The sequence below is a fragment of the Fundulus heteroclitus genome, chromosome 9 (genome assembly GCF_011125445.2).
Source record: "Fundulus heteroclitus isolate FHET01 chromosome 9, MU-UCD_Fhet_4.1, whole genome shotgun sequence".
In the NCBI taxonomy this organism is placed as follows: domain Eukaryota; kingdom Metazoa; phylum Chordata; class Actinopteri; order Cyprinodontiformes; family Fundulidae; genus Fundulus; species Fundulus heteroclitus.
In genome coordinates, this window is record NC_046369.1 from 18884415 (window position 1) to 18911418 (window position 27004).

The 27004-nt window shown below is 39.4% G+C and overlaps 1 protein-coding gene across 3 annotated transcripts in view; it reads right to left on the reverse strand.

Annotated features, from left to right (window-relative positions):
- The window catches only part of pex5la (peroxisomal biogenesis factor 5-like a), a 117663-nt gene extending 90984 nt beyond the window's left edge, over positions 1–26679 (reverse strand). For all 3 annotated transcript variants that reach the window (XM_036141170.1, XM_036141168.1, XM_012877931.3), the window contains exon 1: positions 26165–26679. In XM_036141170.1, the coding sequence (XP_035997063.1) occupies positions 26165–26185 (21 nt within the window). In that variant the 5' untranslated portion in view covers positions 26186–26679. The remainder of the gene's footprint in view (positions 1–26164) is intronic.
- Positions 26680–27004: the final 325 nt, after the last annotated feature.

Consider the following 27004-nt stretch of genomic DNA (forward strand, 5'->3'; position numbering starts at 1 on the left):
AAACGGTTTGACTTTGTATCAATGTTTAGCCCCTTCCTGATGATCGATCGTATTCTGTATCAATCATCTCCCAGGATTGTGAAGATGCCACTGTAACCTCGCTGTCTGAAAAAAAAATATGCTGGATGCCAAAAATTATAGTGAAGATACTAGATGGCTGAACCTCCTTTTAAAGAGGGTAAAAATTAGTCAAATTAAACACAGGAGGTAAATATTTCAACTTTAAGGACATAATGATGAACAAGTCAGAATTAAATTATAATATGATCTAATGAAGGTACATTCAGTCAGATTTGATGCCATCTAAAAACTATTGAACACAGAAAAAGGACTGTCTCATAATTACAGGGGTGGAAAGTAAGTAGTAACATTTACTCCTTTTACTGTACAATTTATGTGTAGTGTGTACTTTAAGTAGTTTACAAAATCTTTACTTGTACTTGAGTATGATTTGATTTAAGCAGCAGCTGATTTATTTACTCAGTTACATTTGAAGTAACTTCAAATGTGTGTGGGGGGGTGGCTCTACTCGTTGACGCTGACGGCAGGACTGTTAGGTACCTTAATAACTCTGTTTTCTCAATCATAAAACGCTGAAATTGGGGATATTTTTGAGAACAGTTAATGCCAAGGAAACGTCGTCCAAAACTGGGACTGTCCCCGGAAATCATGGATGTCTGGTCACCCTACAACAAGGAAGCACATCAATCGGACATCAGTGGTGCTACGAAAAGCACATCAATTATAGTTTAATTTTATAAATCTGGCAGTAAGGAGACGCCTTTAAACATCAAGGACAGGGGTCCCTGAGGACCAGCGTTGGGATCCACTTCCCCAGAGAAACAGGAAATCAGTGATATCTGACTCCTTTAATTTGTTACAGTTAAGTTATTGTGGGTGGATATGTTTTCTTCAACGAACACATGTATTCAATAAAGGTTTGACTTTCATAAAGAAATTGACGCTAATTCAGTAAAAAACTGATTTATTTGAATGTTTATGTCAATATAAGTGGAGGGCACTGCATCTAGACTATTTTCGTTTTATTCTATACTCAATATAAACACGGATCATTGTGTTCTACCCACCCTTACTTTATAAACAATCATATTCCACTGGACTCATTTCATAGTAATTTTGTAAGATGCTATCAGATTAAAATTGTTTTTATTCAGACTTTAGATTTTTGTCATACATTTTTGGAAAGTGAAGTGACATTTTCTTTTTTTGTTAAAGAAAGGCATTTTAGTTCACCCACCTGGTAAAATGGTCAGAGCTGATGTGAATATGATGAATATCAGCTTTCATGACTGACACTTTGGGGAGAAATGCCAGAGCTGTCTATCAGGTAAAAAATAGAAGATGTGAAGGTCTTAAATGTGTTTAAAACAAAGGCTACAGCTCACATGTAATAATGGTAAATGCAAAGGCACATCTAGATGGCCTGATAGACGGCTTCCACTTGGCAAATTGTTTTAAGAACATCCACTAGACAAGTTTAGAAGGTCCTCTTGATTCAAATTGATCAACTCAGCAAAGTGAGTGACCTCAAATCCTCTTTTAAACTGGAACAAATCAGGTCTCTGACAGCAAAAATCTGCTTGTCACATGTAATTCATGAACAAAATGTGGCGCAATAAATAGTGAATTTCGTACAAAGACATTTCTTATGAAGACGTAAAGTCTATAAAGACATACAATCTGAAGTCATTTTATCTCAAGAAAAGGCTCAGTGAACCATCTAATGGCTTCATTGTGTCCATCACATTGTAATGGTACAAATCTATCAAAAAGGTGTTGAATATACATTATACATTGTTCTCTGTACTGAGAAGGCTTTACGATTGGGCAGAATCGGCATTTTTAACATGTTTTTGTAAGTGTGTTTGAGTGTTTTTGCACATGTGAGAGCGACGAGGTTCCCAGGTTGCTGTTAGAGCACCCAAGTGTGATAAGGAGAAATTGCAACAGAAAGAAAGAGAGAAGCAAGCAGACAGGTTATTATCTTTCCACCACAGTCACAAGACATCCATCTGATAATAAATGCCCTCAGTGATCTTAATGGAGAAAGATTACAAAGGCTACATAAAAGAAGTGCCCAACACACATTAATACCTTGACATGTTTTTTTTTAGCACAAAACTTAATCCAAAGGCAGAGGCAACACACGTCATGATCTCATTTCCCCACTTTTAAGATTAAATCTTCTGAAGCTCTTACGTTTAAATCAGCACTAATCCTTCCTAAAATCCAGAATGGTGAATCAAACTCTGATTCAGGGCCATGGTGGCCTAATGCCATTCATTACAAAAGACAGAAGGACTGAAAACAGCTACAGTGCTGCTTTCAAGTGGCAAGGAGGATAAAGATTGTTTAAACTCAACCTAAATTTCACGTTCTACCATGAAAACAAATCTAACTAATAAACCCCCTAAAAGGCATTTGGTTTCCAGTTGCTCTATCCACTCAGGCAGTTCCTCTTCCATTACCTGGTCTCTTCTGGAGATATTAGAATCTGTTGTAGCCACTCCTGGAGTTTTGGGGTAACAGCTTCAAGTGTGCTGATGACCAATGGCACCACTGGGCTTTGACTCTCCACAACTTCTCTGTTTTCTCTTTGAGCCATTGGTCTTTCTCAGTCATTTTGTGTTGCTTCTTCTTGATGCTGTTGCCATTTGGGATTGCTGCAACTATCACTACTGCACTTTTTTCTGTGTTGTCCAACACCACTATGTCTGATTGGTTCACCATCAGGTGCTTATCGGTCTTGATCTGGAAGTCCCACAGGATCTTAGCTCTATTGTTCTCCATTACCCTGAGTTTTCAACTTCGACTGGGAGAGCTCTAGCCCATACTATGTATAGATTTTACTGTACACCTTCCCCCTGTTTGGTTATGGTGGGGTTGTTGCTACCTAAGATATTCATTTAGTTATTATCACTGTGGGACATTATTCTGGTATATCCCAGGATACTTGCTGTTTCATCCTGGAAGGTGGTTCTAAGATCAGGGCGGATTTTAAAACCCTTCATGCATTGTGAGGAGTTTCTTTCTTCTACTTTGACCATGTTAGTATTCCTGCAGGGTATGTGATGATTAACAGGTCATAAGTATTGATGACGTTTTTTTTTCTTTCTTTTTTTTACCATTTAGCTGTATTCTCGAGACCTCTTACTCTTTGTAGATAATTGGTTGGAGCTGACTTCCTTACAGTCTCATCAAGGTTGCAAATTGTCTGTGGGATCCAAAGGTATTTGTAGCTATCTTCAACATTAGCAGTGTGTTGTCCCTGTAGATCAACATATGGGTAATTAGGCACCCTGCCTCTCTTTTATACTGTTACATCTAGTCCAAATGGCATTCTCATGTCCTTGTTGTATAACCTGGTTTGGATTAGACCGTCCATGTAGAGGAAGTGGCTGATGGTGGCTCTAGATTGAAATTGATATACCGCTGATCTTTGTGGTGATAAAGCCGAGGGTGTTCAGACCTCTGCAGAACGGTAGCAGAAACAGAGCACCACCTTGGCATGCTCCACACTGCTGCTATGATACCTAACAGAGGCTCCCATGCAATGCAGAGGCATGTTACTGATCGGTAGTTGGAAAGGTTTGCCTCTCTCTGGGGATTTATCATGATCAGGATCGTCTAACCTAGGAAAAAGCTATTCTGCGTGGGTCTCATGGTACATCAGGTTGTTCATCTGGGCTGCCAGGCAACATTTCTTGGCAGTCTCCAGCCTATAGCCTCTGGTGTGGACAGGTTGAGGTATTTCCTAAGGTGTACTTTCTTTATTGCACCGTTTAGTTGTTCCGATAGCTGGCTAAATTACCCCGTTGCAGTGGTATCTCTGTTGATTCTGAAAGTATATTTCTATTTCTCTAATATATACACACACACACACACACACACACACACACACACACACACACACACACACACACACACACACACACACACACACACATATATATTATGTAAATATATGCATATGATTTTTCATTGTTTATGTAGTTTATGTAGTTCTATCAAATTTTAATGTTCTTTGAATGGGTGCAGTGGTTTATACATACATATATATATATATATATATATATATATATATATATATATATGTATATTAGTATTAGAAATATTTTTTAATATATATATATTTTAAAAAAAATAAGACTAAGATTTGCGTATACTTGATAATTGCCACCATATTAGCTGGCCAGGGCAGCTCCAGTTTCAGTGATCATTAAACATTGTGTCTGTGCAATCTTGCAAATTAGTATCACAAGTAATTAGGGTAATCTTTCTATTTCACATTTTACAAGACGTCTATTTGCCACTTTCTGTGACTGCGAGCTAATAAAAGTAGGTAGTAATGATATCAGGGCGTGATTTGTGATTTCAGAGTGGAAACAGATATACACAAAGGAGACAGTGCAGAGATTCCTCGGAAGGCTTTGCTGCTTTGAAGTAGAGGCTGGCTTTAAGCCTAACTAGCAGCTAGGGAGTCTAAGATTTCACATTAGCTTTCTGGAGAGACACTGCTTATAATTTCCCTTTTTAAACAGTGTACCAGACGATCCCCTATGCAAGGCTTATTGATAAGTTGGCACTTGATGATAATAACAGCTTGGAAACATCTTGTGACAAACCAATCACCGCTGAAAAGCCACATTCATCAGGGCAGAAATATAAATGATCAGTATGGTAATTTTCTCATGTTGGACCACTCGAGAAGACCAAAGTGGGTTTTCATCTGATGGGGAGGCAGATGTTGGTGTTGTCACATCCCCTTATGCAAATGTCATATTTCCATTGCAAGTTACTACAGCAAGGAGTTAATCATTGAAGCCAAATATCTTTGCTGGTCCTTTGGACCTGCCGCTGGTGACGTGTTTGTGTCTGGGGTGTGGTGGGGTGGATGAAGAGCTCCTCACACAAGATTAGATGTGGGCAGCAGGGCTGATTACACAAGAGGCTGAGAGGCACATGTAATCATGTTAAACAGCAGTTTTCTATTTTTTAAACCTTTTGTTCTCTTCGTCTGGGCTAGTGTCTTCCATCTCTGATCTGTTTAGGTGATTTTTAAGTCAGTGCCCAACAAAGTGAAACAAAGTGAAAAAAGAGGCAATCAGCAGTGTAGGATAAAGAGGAAGCATTAACTTTATGTTCAACACTTGAACATCTACCCTGTCTCACAGCAGACAGATTTACACCAAAACAGATTTACTCCAGTTTTAGCCTTGCCACATTGGCCTGCTGTAAAATGTAAACATTAAATAGCTTTAGATCACAATATTACTCCTATTGCCATATCTGTGTTTGAAATATTTGGGGGAAAATTCCTAAACAAAATTTTGAAAAATAAGTCAGAAAACAGCTGAACAGATTGCTAATTCATGCAGAAGAGGGACGTCATATCAACAACGCTGCCCAAGAACAAGGTAGTAATATGAGGTTCCAGGATGCGTCCACGGCTATGATGTTTGAATGTTTCTCTTCCTGAGAAAAACGTTCACTTCAACTACTTCAGCTTTAACGGGACAGTTTTTGATTAAATACCTATAGTGTCAATGTCTCTATATCTATTAGTGTGGGTCTGCTCACTGATGATACAATTTACAGTTTGAAATTTTGTCCTCCTGCTTACTTTGTTATCTGGCACTTGTTTCATTTCATCATTTTTTTTGTGGTATGTACTATATAAATTACTAGGATTATAGTTTAACATATATTTTATATTAGGCCATAATGTTACAGCTAGAATTAAAATTTCAGATACAGTGGTACCCTGAGTAAAGGGCCATATCTTTCCTATCAAAAAGCACTGTTACTTAAACTTGTTTTAAGGTACGAAACAAGATGGAGTTAAGTTACTCATGTTCAACATTTATGTTCATTAGCTGCAATATAAAACATTTTCAATTCAAGAGAAAAAGGAAATGACTTCAATACTTGTATTTTAAACAAAATACAGTGCATTGCTGTAAAAAAAAAATCTCATCAGAAACCAGAGAGCTACTCTATCAACACATAAAATCAATTTCCTTTACTATTATCAGTGAAGCAGCAGCCCACTCAAGTCTCTGCCGCCACAGGTACTGGAGACAACTTGTCTTCCACCTCCTCACCTAGACTCAATTTAACATTGTTGCTTTCACTTCTACATCACACTTGATCCACCATTTATTGCCAACAAGCACCAGGCCACTGCACTCTCTGCTTCTCTTTGTCACAAAGCACAAAAACACGTCTCAGGTAAAGAGGGCCTGCTTTCTGCACAGCAGCAACTCAATATGCCAAGATTTTGGTCTTAGTTCATTCTATGTACATTTCATTATATTTCCTGTTAAATTCTTTCCACGTGTTTCCCTTCAGTTCCTATTTATTGCACTCCTCTCCTCAGCTCATCTATTTCATTAGTTTCAGCTGTTCCTCTTTTCTTCCTGATTACTTACACCTATTTTCTGCCTCATTTTTTCACAACACCTCAATTTGTATCTAAACTCCCTGGTTTACATTTCTCATTGCTGGTTTCTTCCATTGACCTATGCTTCCTCCCACTCCATTTAATTTCCTGTTTCCCCTGTAGCTTTGTTGATTTTTGCAATTTTCTTGCTCTAAGTTGGTGTTTTGTTCTTTTTTTTTTAAATCCTTACTTTAATCACACAGCTTCTGAAATCCTGTCTGGATTTTGGTCCTGTGAAAACCTCACAGTCCATGACACAAAGAATTTTATTTATTGTAAAAAATCACTTCTGGAGCTATACAGATTGCCATTAGATTGATAAAAATGTTACAGACACAACCCACAGAACGGTATAATAAATGTTTGCGGACTATTAAAATGTAATAAACAGTAAGTTGTAATGATTTATAATAAATTATCTATAAATGTTCCATATCAGCAAAATAAATCGTAAAACAAAGTGTAAAAACGGTAAATTACATCTGGCCCGCTGGTATTTTATCACTTCTAAATCCTCTCAATCTCAGTTTATTTTCCACTCTATCATTAAGTCTTTCGCTGACCTTTCCGTTGGCAGTCTGTCTGTGCAAATGATGGCTGAAGGATAAGCTTTAATTGACACTAAAGTTTTCTTGAGTTTGGATGGGGTAACAGAAAGAATTAGAAAAAAAATGAAAGCAGAAAGGTTACAGACAGCTCCTCAAAAGCTTTTGTGAATTTAGATGAAAGGATACAGAAGAAAAAATAAATCCTTGATATTATTATATATTAAAAATGATATATATAAAAAATAAATCCTCTGTACTAAGGTTAAATAACAGCTATTCATTTTGAAAGTTAGGTTAAGATCTTTTTTAATATCTTAGAATGGTCTAAGAAGAGGATGTTAAAGACCCTTTTTTAAAAGTTGTTATACAGCACATTTTAGACATTGGGTTTATACTGCTGAAGTAGTACCATGTTTCTCCCCTGACTGCTTCCACTCTCACTTTCTAGTGACTTTTTCTATTGATTTCTCTCTATTTCCATGGGAAACTGAAACAGCAGAGCAAAGCCTGGCAAAACAGCTCTGACTGCTGGTATGCCATAAGTACCACAGACATGCAACACTTATCTCAAGAGCTTACTTATCCATTAGCTGGAAACAGGATAAACATTTTCTGTAAGCTCTCAACTCCAAAGGAAATAATTTGAATAAATCTTACTCAGCTGCTTGTGTTTGAATATCTAAATGGTTTTATAGGCACTCTGACCCAGTGATGTTGCATTTTAATAACCACAGTGTGGAGAGGAGTTTTCAACGTACCAAAATAGAGGTGTGGAAAAAGAAGTGGAAGGTGATTATCTGTACTGCTGGTTTATTTCCATCCAGCCATCAATGCAGACACTTCTAGTTGGTGCTGCTGGTATGTGTATGAAGCCTGTCATTAAAATGATGTATGCATCATAATTTGAAAAGTTAAAGGGCAAATACAAACATTTTTTACGGTTGGAAACTTTAACAATAGATAAATCCCAGTCCACCACTTTCATTGGTTTTCAAAGTGAGCAAGCAGTTTTAAAACACTGTGAAACAAAAAGAGCCTTTTGGGTCATATCTACTAAAACAGAAAGGAAATACCAAGCATAGACAATGAGATTGCAGCAGCAACAACACTTGAAATCGCTCACGGTAATCACAGAACACATTGTTTTCTTGACAACAAAAGACATTTCAAATGTGAAATAGGTCGAAGGAATGTGTGACCACTGATCATCAACATAGATGAAAGATGTGGAGAGCACTTTTGCTAAACAGTTCAGGAAACATGTAAGTTCTGTGACAGCAAATACAGGTAGGACAACAAATTTACACATACCCACTAGAAATTATTACTTGGCTGAAAACAGTTTTTTTTTTTTAGGAAAATCGACAATGCAATAGTTGACTGATGATGACAGCACAGTTTATATTATGGCTTGAGCAGAATCAACCGCCAGGCCACCAAGACAAGTGTGGATGTTTTGTGAGCATGAAGTTAAAAGGGTAACAAAATATCTTTGTTTACTGATAGTTAGCCATTCCAGCATCATTCTGTCTCTGTTTCTGACTCAAAAGAGTGAAAATAAGCATAGAATGGTAGACAGCAGAGGCCATCCGAGTAGTTTTACTTCCCTTCTGACAGCTGTATGTGTAGCATTAGCTTAATGTGATTATTAGGGTCAAACAACATGTTGTGGGGAAACTAACTCTAGATGGACGGTGTCATTGGAATATAATTTAGACACTTACATAACTGTGGTACTGTTAAATCCTCATAAATAAAAACTTAAACCAATATTTCTACCTGACTGCTGCCATAAGTTTAGCCTTTTGAGTTAAACTTTTGTCACAAGTGGTGATTTCACACTATAATACAAGCAGACTGGGCATCATTGGGTAGCTTTGTTCTCAGCTGTACAAATTTTTTCTCCTTTATGGTTATTTATATTTATTTTTTTGGACAGTGAAATAAAAATAACCCAGGTGAACTACAAGCTTAATAAGGTACTAAAGGGAAAGTTGTAAAAATTATGAAATATGTATTTTAATCCTGTTGAAACATGCGCCTTCAAAATCCAATGACAAAGGATTCGGTCAGTAAATTGTTTTTAGTATATAAATGTGTAAATTATGTATTTTATGCTGGAAAAAGTGTACGATTGTGCAAGTGCACAGATGTTGGGATATTTCGGCAAACTGCTGCTGGATGTTTACAATGTCAGAGAAACATCATGCACACAAATCAAATTACGTTACCATATTTTGGTTTTTCTGTGTGTGTGTGTCTGTGTGATTTGGTTTTCCTACTAAATGATTCAGGGAATTTAATTTGTTGAAGTTAATAGGATTTACTCCTCTATTTGCACATCTATTTAAGCTGCACGCACTCATGCGCGCACACAAACACACACACACACACACACACACACACACACACACACACACACACACACACACACACACACACACACACACACACACACACACACATTTGAGTAGAAAACTTTGGGTCGGGATATAAAAGATATGAGGCTACTTCCATGGTTTTATGGTTCTGTGTTAGTTTTATATCATTATTTTGTTTATATGATTCTGTGGTTATGCTAAAACTACATTCTTTGTCATATTTAATTGGTCTGTCTCTATGACATTACCAGAACCTGTCATTGTTTGCACAGTCTGACTGTTTGTACTGTTTCATTTCCAGAACATGCCTACAACTGGGAAGATATCTTGTTTATTGTGAAGCAAACAACAAATACGCCATTATAACAGAAAACTTCAGCTTCAATGCTCCGGGGCATTGTCCTGCTGGAAGATGAACCTCTGTCTCAAATCACAGGCAGACTGACAGGTTCTGCTCCAGGATAGCACTATTTATCTTGCCTCCGACTCGGTCCAGTTTTCCAGTCCCTGCTGCTGTTCTCAGGGCGTGTCGGATTTGCACAGGACACAGCATTTTCCTTGGTGGCCGAAAGGTTCAATATTAGTCTCATCTGATCAGAGCACCTTCCTCCATACATTTGGGGAGTCGCCCATGTGCAATTTGGCTAACTTAAAATGTTCCTTCTTATTTTAACACCAAGTAATGTATTTTTTTTCTTGCTATTCTTCCATAAAGCCCAGATCTATGGAGTGTACGGCTTATTATGGTCCTATGGACAGATCCTCCAGTCTCTGCTGTGGAGCTGGTCAGCTCATTCAGGGTTACCTTTAATTTAGGTTCTGGTGGGCGTCCCTCTCAGGTCAGGTTTGTTGTGGTACCATGTGCTTTACATTTGAAGATGATGGATCCGATGGTGCTCCAAGAAAACATCAATGATTTGAATATTTTTATACCCCACCCTTGACTTATCCTTCTCAACAACTTTGTCCCTGACTTGTCTGGAGAACTCTGATCTTCATGGTATGATCTCTCTTCCTCAGTGGTGCTGCAGCCTTTGGGGACTTTTAGAAAAGGTCTGTTACAGACAGATGATGTAACAATTACATTGCACACAGGTGGACTTCCTTTTACTAATTATGGGACTTTTAAAGGTGATTTGTTGCACCAGAACTTTTTAGGGCTTCATATAGCAAAAGGGGTGAACACATACGCATGTACCAAATTTAGTCTTTACATTTTTTTTGTTCCTGTTTATATGTATTTTATTATTTCACTTCACCAACTTAGACTATTTAGTCCATCACAAAAATATGGGATTAAAAAAACATTTAAATTACAAGTTCGGGTGTATTAAAACAGGTACAAAGCCAAAGGGTGACTTTTGAAAGACTCTTTATCACAGAACATGTTTTTGTATTTATGTGTTTATGCTCCCTTTTGAACAATTTCCTTCAGTCTGGGGAAACAAGGAGATGTTACTTTGTTTCAATGCCTGAACTGCTGTCATTGCCTGTGCTGCTGCAAGCTCGTTTCTGATCTTAACAACAGCCTTGAAATGTTGTTGCCGGACATTCTGTGCCAAGAGTTTGTTGTAGCTTTTGGTTTTTATTTTGTTCTTGTGCCTAAAGGCAGGAAATAATTGTTACTGTCATCTGTGAGTCCTGCTCAGAGAAAGTGAAGTGAAGTTGATCAACATTTGGAGGATGTATTGTGTTAGTTTGGGTTATCGGTTTTCATGCCTGTAATAACTGGGACACACACCCACACCCACACACAACTGTGTTTTAAATACAGTGTGATGGCCTTACGTTGACTTCCATTGACTTTGATTATTTTTCAATCTTTTCTATGGCCTTACCCTGACCCTAAGCCAAACCCACCCTAAACCTATTTGATACCTTAGTCCTAAACCTAACCCCTAACCCAATAAAAGATCCTCACTGTACATCAAAGGTCCTCACTTTACTAGTGAAATGCACAGAAAATGTTCTCACTCACCAGCAGACATTCTGATTCAAAACTATTGTTTTATGGATTTAATAGCATTCATTGTACAAAATTAGGTGCATACACCTTTTGCGGCCAATGAATATTCCAAACAAACACGTATTAAGTAAAAACATGGACAAATGTTGAATGTTAAACATTCTCTTTAATACATTTTTCCCTCTTTGCTAATAAGCTTATAATTGAATGCAGATAGATACTGATTCCATGCACGATTCCTGGTTTATAGTTTTGCTGGATGCTCCTGATTTATTTAGCACCAGATGATGTAACTCCGTAAATTCTCCATAGTGCCTCATAGTTGTGCGATCATGAATGTTTGCCAACTCGTCTCTCTATTTAGCCTAAAACAGGGCCAAAACCTATAAGAAATGCATTTAAACTAGTCTTTATATGGAAATAGTCTTGAATTATTTCCATAAACAATCTTGCAAAATAAATCGTAAAAAATAAATTATTTCCCTTTTGCCCAATGACTTATGCATGTATCATTTTTTGCTGTGCTGCCAAGGAGAAAACCTTTTGAACTCCTCTCTGGCACATTGCATCTCCTGTAATGTGGAGATTTATTAATCACACATCCATTTACTGCCTCATTACATACAAGTATACCCATGATTGCACGCCTAGGGATATACAAAGGCCTACATACCCACAGCTGCATGCAGGTATACATGTAAATTTGGGAAAACTTTAACACATACATTGTGCTTGTCTCTAAATCTTGACAAGTGTTCAGTATAGTGTCAGATTGTGGCCTGTGGAACAGCTCCTCCTTGCTTGTAGGCTTTAAAGCCTTTCTGCCATCAGACCTTTAAGCTGGTGTACCTTTGAACATAGATGCATCCCAGCTCTTGTTTCAGCTCCACTCTGAAAGCCCAGCTTTTAACCTCTGCTTGGGAATTCATTAGCTGCTACTGTAGGACCTGCAAGTATTTATAGAAAAGCCTTGCAATTCTTCCTCTGAGCTGCTTGAAGTACACTTGAACAAGTGCAGGAAAAGTGTTATAATTTCCTCTTTATGACCTCTTTTGCTTTCCAGTTTCCCCTAAAAGACTACTTAGATTAGCATAGTGGTGTGAATCTATCCACTGCAAAACCCTGAACAAATTTATAGTCACAATGGGTCTGTTTTCTTTGCAAACCCTGTTAAATTGACAAAATTTTTAGCTACAGTAGCAATTCATTGCATGTTTCATCTCTAATTAAGTATGTAAAAATAACATCCAAGGTTTTTGTTTTCACTACAGCTTCAAACTAATGAGAGGCCATGAAAGAAATGGCTCACATAAATTAAGATTAAATAAATAAACAGACTTTCCTTTAGGTTTTACAATCTGTTTGCAAGATGGTGTTTGGTTTTGGCTTTCACAGGGAGCTATTATTACTGCTTATTTTTATAGGGGCGTAACGAGTACTGGTGAGTGCCTGTTAATGTCTGAGATAATATGCAAACCATAGATTTTGTGGAGTGCTCCTCTGCAATTATCTGAGATGATCGCTGGCTTACAGAGGAAGAGCTATTGTTTGTATTGAAAGTAATATGTGGCACAAAAAGAAAGTTGTCGGCAGTTTGCAAAGCCGAAAGATAAGTGTATCCTTCTTGTTAAAAATAATCATGGTAAAGATAAGAGCTGTGTTTTAGTCATTATTTTAACCTTTCAGGGGCAACTTTACTTGTGATAAATAAATTAATCTGTCTTTGCCACCTGTTTTGATTGTTCTGTATCGTGTACAGCATTTAAAGCTAAATGTATTTTTTAGCATGGACAGGACAACAGCAGGGGCCAAAGTAAGCAAACGGAATAAATTCCTGCAGCGCAAAAAAAGAACAACATCAATGCACAGGCGGAGCAGGCCTAAGGCATAACTAAACTTAGCCTCTGTTTAGGACCTTTATGTCAGCAGGGGGCTCTCTCAAGAGCTTTCAAATTAATCTACAGTATTTATAGTTTGTTGTTTATTTAACGGTCAAGTTCATCAATATGGAGACAAATGTTAGTTACACTGTTTGAAATTTTAACAAAATAAAATTAATAAAAAATCTAATGGAAATTAATTTAGTCACACATGGCTGTCTTATTATCAACACTCTATGTTCTGCACATTATCAATGTGGGACTGCTACCATTGAATCCGTTTGGAAAAAGAAAGGACATTCAGCAGAACTCTCTGAGCTGATTGGGCGAAGTGACACCTAGTGCCCGCCTACCAAAGGTTGGTTTTGGCCAATCACAGTATCAAATTAAAATGTAAGCAGCAGCTGCTATGCGAAACCACAGGAAGGTAAGCTAGTCAAGGCACTTTTTGCTGCTCTGCTATCAAAGAAGAAATCATGGATACTTGCAAAACAGATGTGATAGCAGCAGCTATGCACCCGTTCTCCTGCGCTGCCATGTTTAAGTTGGTTCTGCTGTAGGGCTCAGCTGCTCTTGCTTTCTTCGCACTGGTATATCCTGCCTTAAGCCACAAAGTGATTGGCCCAAACCATTTTTGGTTCAGTCACAAATGGTTGAAGCCAGAGCAGTACAGGACAGTTTCTCGAGTGTTTGTGAATGCACAAATACGGTGAGAATTCAGCTTACAGGCAAGGTTAGAAATTCTGCTTGTGTCTAAAACCATCTGTGTGGCACCCTTCTCGTGTTTAATAAGTGTACTGCATTCGAATTTCGAATCATCATCACAGCAAAAAAGTAATTCAGTGACAGAAAGAAAGAAGGAAAGAAAAAACATCAATCTAAAATATTATGCGCCTTTTTGATAAATCATGCAAACTGATTGGAAAATGTGTCTAACTGTTTATTTAGAGAATTCATTATTAGCTCACCAGTTTACTTTAATACGTGCTGTCTGAAATGCAGAACATGTAAACAATTAAATGGTATGGTGCTTTGGTAATCTTATCTGCAAATGGGCTCCTAAACTAAATTTTGCTTGTGCTGCCAAGCAGAATTGGGCTGAGTTTAAAGGACTGAGCAGTTATTAATGTTTTTGTTCCTTGTACTTTTTTTCCCTGAGAAGGGATAAAATAATAGCTTTTTTTGCAATGTGGACAAGCAAATTAATTTTATGCTCTGTACTAAAATCAATCATAAGCAAATGACACAGTAATGAAAAAAAAACAGATTAGATTAGATTCTGCTAATGAGAAGAAAATTGGAAATAGAATCAGAAAGTTGTGAATATCTCCTATTGGTATTTGACACTGATTGAATGGATAAGTTATTTTCATACACACGCTGAAGAGGTGTGTGTCTTAATTTTTATTGTTTTACGAAGAATATTTCAAAACTACACCACATGAAACAATAAGGACATTTCTGTTACTCCACAAGGAACAATGAATACTGAACAAACAATCCAAGGGGTTAAATCTGCATTAAAAGTTGATGGTAACAAATGACTGGGGTTACGATAAGTCATCCCTTAGTTCCTCAGAGGAGAACCATTTTGCTCACATCTGGCACACTGAAGGGCACATTTGTTTATGACCACCTCTCATCCGTGAGAGATTTCCTATCCCTTGAGAAGCGACTCCTTGCTTTCTACACCACGCCCTCAGACGCCTCGTTTCTGGAGCAAATTAATTCCCTGTTGGAGAATGACTGTTATGAATGGGTTGGGCAAGAGAGATGGATGAACAGCTCCTTCTTCTGCACGGCCCTCTGCTCTTGGTGACAAAGATGCTGGAGCTTGTCCTACTTTTGTTGGAGAAAGAAAATGTGACTCATACAGTAGCTCGGGGGACTTTCCGCGTGGGGGCTCGGAGGGCAGCAGAGGTAGCGGGTGTGGAGCAAACGTACCCAGAGGAAATCTGCCAGCAGAGATGATGATGCGCTGCTCTAAGCGGTGAAATTTTGTTCTTAAAATTAATTGGATCCTTTCTACAATACAGAGCAAAAGCTTTGAGAACCCTGCCACACTTTACAGAATATTTTTTTGTGTCTAAGCTTAAACCAAACCAGTTCCTGGACATTCAGTTGAAGACTCATAACGTTGTCCAAAAACTGACAGATGCCTTTACAAGTTACATTACAACTGATTATGTAGCCAGGAAGAAGATAGATTAATTTTATGCCTCATGTGTTCTTTCAATTTAAAGACGTGGGACCAGGAAGCATAATGGTGGGAAGGTTCCCTAGCAGCGAAAAGGCTACAATTGACCCCAATTTGCCCCGAACTTCCCCTTCAGACAAGCCCAGACTATCTTAAGATGTGTTAAAAGTGATCTGGTCCACTCGGTAGAAAGTCAAGACCGCTCTGACCTCAAATCGTGGATTGTCTAGGCGTTTCTTCCTCCAGGAGAAACGAGCATGCGGCGTGTTGAATGTGACCTGTAGCCAATCAGAAAGCGAGGTGATGGAAACCCTGACAGAGGAAAAACAGCTCACCATAATCCAGCAAACGCAGTGGCCCTGTTCACACTGTCTCCTCTCCTTTAACTAACGTGTTTTCTTTTTGTTGTTTTTCCTCCATTTAAAATCAGTCCACAAATTATCTGCATCATTCTTCCTCGTCGCCCATGCTTATTGCATGTCCGTCTGAATGATCCTGAATGAAATCTGATTGTGTTGGGTGTGTTGCAATTGCTTTTGACCCGACACCGCACGCTGTACAAGCAAACCTATTTTATTAACGATTTCACCCACTACCACAAGAACAAAAATAAATAAAAACTTTGGGAAGCTGATGTTTGCTGAGAGCTGCATGGGTGCACCTGCGCTCTGCGACTCAAGGTCTTCCAACCGTGCCACTGCATCCACCGCTGAGCAGCATTACGCACGAGTGTGTCTGACTGTTTACAGCAGTTAAAGGAGCTGAACTGCCTCACACCTTGTCACAATAATCTGTTAATCTGTGGAAAACGTTACCCTGGTGATCATCGGGAGATGTGATGGTTGAAAAGCCTGATTAAATGTTCTGTAGACTTTTATTTATTTGAAAGGTCCTTTTGTATATGTGTCACCAGCATGAATTACACGGCTGTTTTGAGTCCTTATCATGAAGTCAATCTATGATTAAAGTCTGATACGGAGTGTAATTGAAGTTTGAAAGGAATCATGATGCAGTTTGTCCGCAATTCACCACTTTACCATCTGTGTCGCCAATATCCCACAACTCCAATTTTTTAATTTTTTTTATTTTTTTATACATCCCAACTTTTGTGTTTTAGGCCTAATTCTGTGTGTACGCAAGCTTTACAAATGAAACCCAAGATCTGTAACGGGAATTATTAACAAGTGAAAGCTATAAGGGCCCACAGTACAAGTCCCCACCCCTTCTGCAATGTGACACTGGCTCCACACCTGGCTACAACCATGTGGTCATAGTGTTATTGCTAGTCGGTGTTTAATAAGCTCAACTGTGTACATAACTCAGTCTTTTTTAATTTCTAAACCTATATTTACAGTAATGTTATGTAACCGTACCTCTTTGGAAAGGTGATAATTAATTCTTTTTTTTTTGCTGTTCGGTTTATGCTCGAAAACAGACATTTGAATTTCTAATCAGAATTATCTCACAGCCTAGGCTGCTTAATTCCTTTGAGCCAACATGTACAAATAAGTAATTTCAAACAAATAAGTAATTTCAACAACGTCTAACATCTGTGTAAATGCAGCATTTTACTTACTATTGTCATGATTTGAGTTTTGTCTTGGTTCAGGTTATCCGTTTTATTAGTCAAGTTTCTGCTTTTGGGTTCTTTCTTGTTTTGGCTTTGTTTTAGACGTGTTGTTCTGTTTAGATTAACTGTTATTTACCTGTCACTTTATCAGCTCGGTTTGTTCTCCCCTCAGCAATCAGTCAGCTCTCTTGCCCTGATTAGTTCCACCTGCTCACTTGTAATTAGTCTTCACTCCTGTTCACCTGCTCACTCCCCTATATAGTCCTGCCACAAACCTCTGCAATCTGCCAGATCAATTCAAACCACTTGGTGAGTCTTTTTTTTTTTTTTTCCCCAGTGTCCTGTCTAGCACTATGGCAATAGGAATTGATATCTCAATGCCAGATGGAGCTCGACAGATTTTGCTTTTACAAGTGGAGCAAACAGCTTTCGCCATAGTGCTCCACTTGATTTATGCTTGTAAATAGCTTTATTATGATTCCTGCAAGGAGAATTTCAAATTATATGGACATGACAATGGGAGAGTAAAGGAAGAACAAAAAGTGAAAGAAAAGAAAAAAAAAGAGTAGAGGTGAAAGAAAGAGGAGATAAAAGGAAGAGGATGATAAAATGTCCTCTGTCTGCTCCATCACCTGGAAAGAGACACAAAAAGAACAGCACAACCAACAGACATAAAGCAACAGATACACTCTAATAACACCTAGATGCCATTGCTAAATCATATATATTATTATGTAAGCTGACATGTGTAATGTGATATTTGAAAAAAGAAAGTGACACAACATAAATAAATAAATAAATAAATTATAAGATTACTGTATATAAGTGAACACTTAATACCTGGGACCCAGCACCTGTGGGAGATGTGAAAGTGCACTAGTTTAGGTGAAGATTATCCAGAAATAGCTTGATAGTGATTGTGGAGAACCAAAGACCCACCTTCCCCGAGCACAGAGGCAGGCGTCAGGGGACCCGTAACCCCGGACTCCCAAAGGGGTCCCTAAAGCAGGTCGCCCAGGAGGGGCCGACACAGGATATCTGCAACCCCCCCCCAAGGAAGGAGCAGAGACGACCCCGAGGAAATCCCCCAGCCACCGCAATGCCGACGCCCTCAAGAGCCGCGGAGACGAGCCCGTGGGCTCCGCCGGCAGCCAGCCCCGCTGAAGTGGTCCCGGCCATGGGCCCTGAGGGCCAGAGGCCCCAGGGGCGCCCCGCCCCCGCGACGAGGGCCCCGGCCGCCCCCCGGGGGGCCAGGCCCCGCGAAGAGGCCGCCAGGAGCGGGCCGGCGCACGCCCGGGAACCCGCCCCAAACCCGAAGCCAACTAATGCGCCAGGGGGCCAAGGCGCCCGCCAACGAAGTGGAGGAGGGCAGGACGTGGGGGGATGGGCTCCGCACCTATCGGAGACTTGAGATGTTCTTGGGAGAGGGAGCGGACCACACCCATACCTGAAAAAAAAAAAAAAAAAAAAAAAAACTCATTCACCCCATCCCTCCCTTGTGCCCCACTCGCCACACACAGAAAAAAAAAAAAAAAAAAAAAAAAAAAGACGCTGTACACACATTCCCACTTGGTGAGTCTTATCCAGCGTTGTATTTCTGATAGCCCTGTTTGATATCGACCCGATTGCCTTTTTGATTCTGAGCCAGCCTGATCCCTGAACCTGATTTTCTTGCCCGGTATGATTGCTTACCTGTTTTTCTGACCTGGACCTGCCTTGGGATTTTGAGTTTTGCCTTACCCTTGTCTGTACTTCTGCCTTTTTGGATTGCCATTTTGTGTACCGGATTTTGGACTGCCTTTTTGACCATTGAGCCTTGCCTGTCCCTGAATATTAATAAATCCTGTTCTTTTGCTTAAAACCTCTCTTGTCTGGCTGAATACTGGGTCCTCTGTCTCTGATTCTTGACAACTATCGGGAGAAAAAACATCTAACTGCAGAATACCCTCCCTGGCATTTATCTGTCAGTGAGTTCATCAGTGATGGGACGTTATGCTCAGTAAGAGGTTCAATCTTATCCTTTTAATCCGATCATAACTTCAGATGTTAGTGGGAAAGCAGGATCTTTATGGAGGATTAGTTTTAAATGGCAAAGAGTGTATCATGATACATCTTAGACAACATATTGACCAAACGCACAGATTTTAACATAGTGGGTAAAAATAACAAGGTTCAGGAATGTCTTACATCATCTCACTTAGAAATGGGCTACTTATTAAAGATAGATCAGATTAAAAGCTTCATCATTCATTATTGCTTGATACAACATACTATATGATCACATGTCCTTTCATTCGTACAAACTAAAAGGGCTTGTAGGATAGTTTCTTTTCTTTTCTATTTTATTTCATGTTATTTTTTTAATGTGTCCTGTCTGGCAGTGTAGCACTAAGAATTGCTTTCTTAATGCCAGAAAGAGAAAGCATTGCTGCTTTCGCTATAGTCCTCCACCTGATATGTATGCAAAAAACTTTATTAGATATTATTTTGGGATCATTTCAAATTCAATTGACATAGAAAAGGAAAGGTAAATGAGAGAGAAAGGAAGATAAAATGGTAAGGCAAACCATTAAAAGTGAGAAAAGCTGACAACAATAGAGTAGAGGAAAAAGAAAGTGCAAGACAAGTCTGAAGTTTGTTTCGAAAGAGAGATAGAACAACAAAACTAACACAAAAATATCACAAGTACAAGCAACCAACGCCTATGATAACATCACTGAAAAATACACAGTATTTGCTTAACACAAGATGCATTTAGCTAACCTGGCAAGCCAGACTGATAATGTGCTGCGCTCTACGTTCTGCACATCATGAATCTGGGACTCCTCCATCGTATCCATTCAGGGAAAGGACGGACATTCAGCATAACTCTCCGAGCTAATTGGCTGAAGCAACACCTCATGACCACCTACCAAAGGTTGGTTTTAGCCAATCACTGTATCAAATGAAAATGTAAGCAGCAGGCGTAATGAGAAACCACAAGAAGATAAGCTAGTCAAGGCACTTCTTGCTGGTCTTCTTTCAAAGATGAAATTGTGGATTCTTACAAAACAGATTTGATAGCACCAGCTAAACACCTGTCCTCCTGCGGTATGTCGTTACACTGATGTACTGCAATGTGATTGGCCAAAACACTTTTTGGTTTGGTTACTGATGCTTGAAGCTGGAGCGGTACAAGATGGATTCTCAAGAGTTTGTGAACGCACTCATTAGTATTTAGTGAGCAAAAGCTAACTTTAGGATTTATGCATATAGGAGTGGATCTGTAAACACCTGGATCCAAGCACCTGTGGATGTTTGTGAGAGTGTGCCTTGTATATGTAAGGTTTGTCCATAAGAAAATTGCTCAGTAGTGGTTGTGAGAAGACAACGAAATGCCACTCAGGGAGCCGAGGTAGACACCGGTGAGACCAGAGCCCCAGACGTCCAAAGGAGCCCAAGAAGGACCAACACAGAGATAGCTGCCTCCCCCATCCCATGGGGAGGGCAAAGAGGAGCCCCAGGAAATCCCCCAGCAGCCACAGTGCAGAAGCCCTGGGGGCTGTAGCGACAAGTCTGCGAGCTCCGAAGGCAGCCAGCTATACCAGAGCACATCCAGCCATGGGCCCAGAGACCCAAAGCCCAAGAGCCAACAGAGCCAGGGAGCTCAGGCCCTGCTAAGCAGCTGCCAAGGATGAGCCAGCACACACCCGAGCACCCAGCCCCGGACGCCGATAAACCATCAATGCACCGGGGAGATTGGCTTCACACTTAGTGGAGACCTCAGATGTCACAGTAGAGGAGGAAGCCCAAAACCCAACCTAACAAAAAGACAAACATATAAACACAGGCATGCAGTCACATTCAGATGTTTCCACCCTAATGCCCACACGTGCAAACGCTCAAAACCACACACGAGAAAAGACCCCGTACACACACTTGCACTCACCGCACACATCCTATACTCCCAGAAGGGCATCCAGCCATCATACCCAAGAGGTGATCCCCATCACCAGGATGGAGAAGAGCAGACTGCCTGAACCACAAGCTGAAGACTAGGGTCGGGCACCGTCCCAACCTGGGCAAACCTGGGCAAACCTGGGCAAACCTGGGCAAACCTGGGCAAACCTGGGCCATACCTCAACCCTCGCCCCAATCTGACTTCCAATAACTCCTGAACCCATTCATCCTGAGACGGCTTAAGTACATTTAAGCCATTTAACCAGAAACCAACCTATGAACCCATAGGTGCCCAAAGTAGTCGTTCATGCCACCCATGGCACACCCCTGTCCCTACCCCCCCCCCCCCCAACCCACCACTCCACGCCAGAACCCCACACTCCATTCCTGGGCAGAGCAGAAGTGCCGATCCTAGCCCCAATCGGTCCACGAGGAAAGTCGTGCGCTGCATAAAAACAGATTGCTGCGTTACTAGGGTCTTAACTATCCCCTTTTGTTTGTCCCATATAGATCCCATATGTCATAAAGTATCTAGTCATTAAAAGAAAAAAAAATTAAATTTAAATAATTCTGTCCGTTTCTCTTTGCTTATAAAAACTGTATTTTAATGCGACCGAACTCTCAGTAAAGCTGCTCTTATTCACATGCTTTTATGTTCTACTTGTTGGAAAGCAAAACAAGTGTATTTTTTTTTTTTACCCACAAGTCTATATTCTATATTACAGTCAACTTTACAGCACAACAAGGACTGTGTTTCTCTTTGATAAAATCCTGGTTTTGTTTAACTACATCAGCCAGCAAAATCCTCTCTCATCTAATTTAAAGCCAAAACTGACTGCATTAAGCTGCAACTTGATTCCTCTGTTTGTCTCTGTAAACTCTGTAAACTCTCCCTGCCTGCAGAAACCACAGAATCTTCAGATTTTCGGATAATTTAGGCTAGAGGACTGAATTTATATTGTTACAATTAAGGCAAAGAGGAAGGCAACGTAGTTAAGCTTATTCTGAAGGGAAAAGCATACACTATAAATAACAGGTACCTTACAGTGACACATGTATGTGTGCTCAGCATGTTTGAGTGAGTGTGTGTGCTAATGGACACAGACAGTCACACATACCTGGAAATACTGCAGTCACCACTCTCTTCCCTTTAAGGATAAATGTGACAACTGATTTCTGCATAATAAAGCAAAGGTTTGTCCTAAAGGTTTCTAGGCATACATATTTCGGAGCAAATGGAGCGCTGCTTAATGATATGAGGGAGAGCTGTGCTCTGTTCAAACTCATCATGTAAAATAGAAAAACAGCAACGTAAAGTTTAAAGCTCTCCAAAAAGTCAATGCTGGCTACACAGTATTTATTTTAAGTTTTTTTTTGCACAAAACTGTCAATGAGAAAATATTCAAAGGCAGTCAGTGTGGAATATTCTCCAAGTCTTTACCGCTGCATGTAGATTTTGTATCTGACTCCTCGTAGGATTGGTGTCGCTCTGCATAGCTTTATTTAAATTAACTTTTTAACCCCTTCTCGCTACAGCAACCCTGTTACAGTTACCACTTCATCAAGTTCTATCAAACATATGCTGTAAAGGTTATCATTTACATGCAGGTCCATTTGAGTTTTCACTCCACAGATAAAGCCAGACTTTATAGATGTACACCAACTGTGCATTTAAAACTCTTAAAACACAAGCTCTTATTAATTAACCTCTGGTTAAATAAAATGCAAACAATAAGTGTTTGCTATATTTGAACACCCTGTAGATTTGTTGTCAAGCAGTTAAAGACCAAGATTAGTTCAGCAACTATTCTTCCCCTGTTTTTCCTTTAAGGGTGATTTTAGTCATCTAAATGTTATGACTACCTCCAAAACTAAGAAACTAAACTAGGTTTCTCGTGAACTTTTAGTTTTTTAATCTGAAATATATCATCAACAAGCAAAGCTGTGATGTCTGTGGACTTTTTTTTTCTCGGACATGTATCTAACTTACTCAACTCATAATGAAGACTCCAGAATTATTTAGGGCTTTTAAGACACCTCTTATCGAACATGATTCAGTAGATCAAGAATACTTTTAAAAGAAACCTTTCAGAACCACCTCATCACACCTGAACTAGACCACCAGAGAGGCATCCTGTGCACAGCAACACGAGGTTGGTATCAAGTTATGACCTGATCGATTATAATTCATAAACCCGTGCAGCAGTAGTTTTAGAAACGTATTTCCGTAAACTTTTGTGAGATCCTGTTCGATTGCTAATTTTCTTTTGTATGAAACTGCTGGCTAAATAAGATTAGTACGTCTCCAGAAGTGTTTTTGTTTTTTAAGAAAATTCTTTTTTTGTTTTGTATTTAGAATTACACTTAGAATGCTACAGTTCACATCCAATTCCACATATTAAATGCCTTCTAATTTATTTTTTTTAAATGTTATGTATAAAGGTTCTCTCTAATGTGTGCCACATTGCCTCTTATCTTTATTGCACAGAAACAGACTGAAATTCAAAAGATGCAGAGAAGGAACAGCAGTTCTTGTGTGCCTATAATTAGAGGACAATCCATAGATAGTGTTTGACCTGGAAGATATATCTGCAAGAATAAATCAGCAGTGTAACAAAATAGTCATGCAAGTGACTGGGATCTTAAGAGACTTGATCTACTTCTGATCAGCATTTGTATCCATCCAAGATCTTTCCTGCAGCAGTTTGAATATGCTAATCAAATTATGTAATAATGTTGTGCTTAACAGAGCAAATATTTGAAGGCCTCGGAGCATCACTCCCACTAAGACGCGGTGTCTCTTTCTCATAAAAAGTACCAGCGCAACCTTAATTGGATCTACTGTAAACATGAACGCCAAGACAGAAAAGTTGCTGTGACAGATCCATACTGGCAAACATTTAAAAAAAGACGATGTATGAGGACAACTGATGAAGACAAGTCTAAGGTCTTTTTTTATTATAATTATTTTTTAGCGAATGGCATCAAAACAAACCACGTAACCAAGATAACAACAATATGTCTGCTTTGTTTGACAGAAGAGCAGCTGTGCTGAGTCAGCTCACCTCACAGCATATCCAATTGCACGCTCACACAAAGCGAAACAAGGCTGACATCCACACCTTTGCGCTGCTTATCTTCAAGTGCACGAATCTATTCCGACACCAGATACGGTAAGTAATTTTCTCCCTTAGAAAATACACACAATGACTACACGCACGACACAAAACAGTAGCAGCAGGGAGATGCTGATGCATTTAGAGGAAAAAAAATGACTTTTTTTATTTTAAAAACAGAGAAGAACCCAGCATTGTGTTTCTGCCAGGCAACACCAATATTGCCATGGTATGACGTTAAACGTGTGGAACTGATCCAAACAAGCCAACCTAGAGGAGGTGCGACCTCATTCATGAGACCGAGCTCATGCCAAGATAAATTGATCCATCCAATACTGGATCACTGTGTGCAGATCCTTCAGAAGTTTTTTAAATGTAAGTGTGAAAAAAAGTGGGATTGAAAGTTATCAGCTAAGAAAAAAATATTTTGAAACTGGACACTCTTATCTCTTAAGCATCATGAGCTGCAACAAAAAAAGCAGCCAAATCTTGTTAACCGGTAACTGTGCAACGAAGATGCAATTACAAAGCATAGGAACTTAAGGGAAGGAAATCTGATAGCTCAGCTTATGAAAAACTGAGTCATGCACCCGTAGTCCATGTATGAGAGTCATCTAAAATTCGAAGCAATAGAGAGCCACAACTCTCAATTATTTATGCCACAAGCTTTCATTCAGAGGTCACATCAACAAGGGAAACAAATTCAAATTAACATTTTTTTTTTGTGTGTGGATGTACCCAACATTCGTTTAATATTTGATTTTTTTTCCCTCATGCAAAGCATACATGCAAACTAGATATTTTGACAATTAATATTTTTTTATATTTGTAGGGAAACCCCCAGCTTTTAAACACATGCACCCTTACCTGCTGAAAATAGTTTTTACTTATATAGTGTTTTTACTTGATATTGTTTCATTTACCAGAATGTGTTTTATCAATGCTAGGAGACACAACAACCCTTGCTGGCCCCTTACATTTACAATATTATCCTTTCCAGATTATATAATGAATGTAGATTTGAACTCCAAATTTCATCTATAGCTGTGATGTTTTATGCATGCCCACAGTTCTGCATTTGACTTGTGGTCAAAATTGTTGCCGTCAGGATGAATAAATAAACTGTAATTACAAACAGAGCAACCACTTTTCATTCATTGGGAATTTGGTCTTACCGCACATGTTTCAAACAAAGGCTGAACTGGATTCTGATATGATCTTAAAACTGACAGAGTGATATGACTTGCATGCAGGTTATGAGAAACACATAGGGTGTGTGATAACCAAAGCATGAATGAAACATGGAAACCAGAGAGTTTAGATTAAGGAATATGCAGCTTCTGCATCCATTTAAAAGCATTTCTGATTAATGTTCTCACTGGACAAAATATAACGCTTTAGTGTCTAGAATGTTGTCTCAGTAGCAGTCATGTGTTACATAATCAGCTGTCTATGAGCCGGGGTGTCTCTATCAACATTGCAGGCTTTTGGAATTGAATGAAGCTTTTATTAATCACACTATATTGTATTGTATTTGTATTGTCATCATCGTGGTCAGCATATAAACAGCTGATGATTTAAAAGCTTTACTGTAACTTATTGACTTCAACTGAAGAAGCTGAGGCATGACAACGCAAGTAATTAATAGCTGTTTGGTCCCGATTCTTGCAAATTGCTCTTATATTCTGGAGAGTCTGGACTCGTGTGACGCGTTTTGATGTATTGAATTTCGACGTCAGACCAGATGACGTCAAAGTCAGTGTTTCATATCTTAATTGCTAAATTAGTATCTTTGTGTAGTAATTCCAAGCATGCCACGTTGTTGTTTACCTTTTTCGGGCTGCTGCACGTGTTTTTGACATGCACTGTGAACTGTCACAATCTGCAATCTAGAATACGTGTCTAACTGATTTGATGGGGGGGCATTAATTGTTCCTTTGCGGTTTTAGATCTTAGTTCTATCTAAACATTGAAGAAAGATCAGCAGAAGTTTAACTTTCCTGGATGAGATAAACAAAATGCCTTTGAAATGAACTAGGCTACAGGAAGGAGTGAGCCCGTGTGTTCCCTCATGCTGGACACCATGCAGAGCCTGGCTTCTTACCTGTAAATGCCCCTGGTACATATTGAGCACACAGCGCGGTCGCGGACCCTTCCCTCGACGGATCTCTGCGCTTCTTCCGGACTTGAAGCGGCCAGGAGCCAAGATCGTCGGAGCGGAGCGGCTCACATCAGAAGCGTCAGGAGAGTTTTAGGGCAGGGTGCCTGGAGGAGGAGCAGACAAAGCGAAGCTGTCCTCTGCTCAGGTGCTGAAACCGACACTTTCTTTCGCTTCTCCAGGATTTGACTCAGGAGCGCGCAGGAGCGCGACGTCGGGCCGAACTTTAAAAAAAAAAAAGAAAAAAATAGGAGCAGAATCGTCAGTGCGTCTTCATGTTTTTGTACAAGTGCCGTTTGGTGACAGACAAGAAATACCCTTGCATTTAAAAAATCGTAATAATCTGAATTGAAGTGTTCATTGTCTCTTGGCTGTCTCCCCCTCCCCACCTTTCTCGGCTAAACGCTTTGACGCTTCTCTCGGTTAATGCTCCTCTTATAGCGTGCTCCTCTTTCCTGTTTGCCAACCCATCCCTCCGGAGCCTCCTCCAGTGCTGACGCACTTACTCCACAAGGAGGCACGCAAGCACACTTCCATCAGGTTCACAGAAGAAACTTCAAACTCACAAAAACCTATATCTTATTGAATCGTTGTAGATGAAGGATGCATGGGCATCATTTTAACAGAAATACGTTGAATAAGGTTGTTGAAAACCATTCCGTGTATTACCTCTGTATGATGCAAACATAATCCCTGCTCTCAGTCTTTGCTAATTAGATGAAGAAACAATTATATAACCAAAACTTCAAGACAGCGAGTAATTTCTAGGCAGCTAATTACGTATCA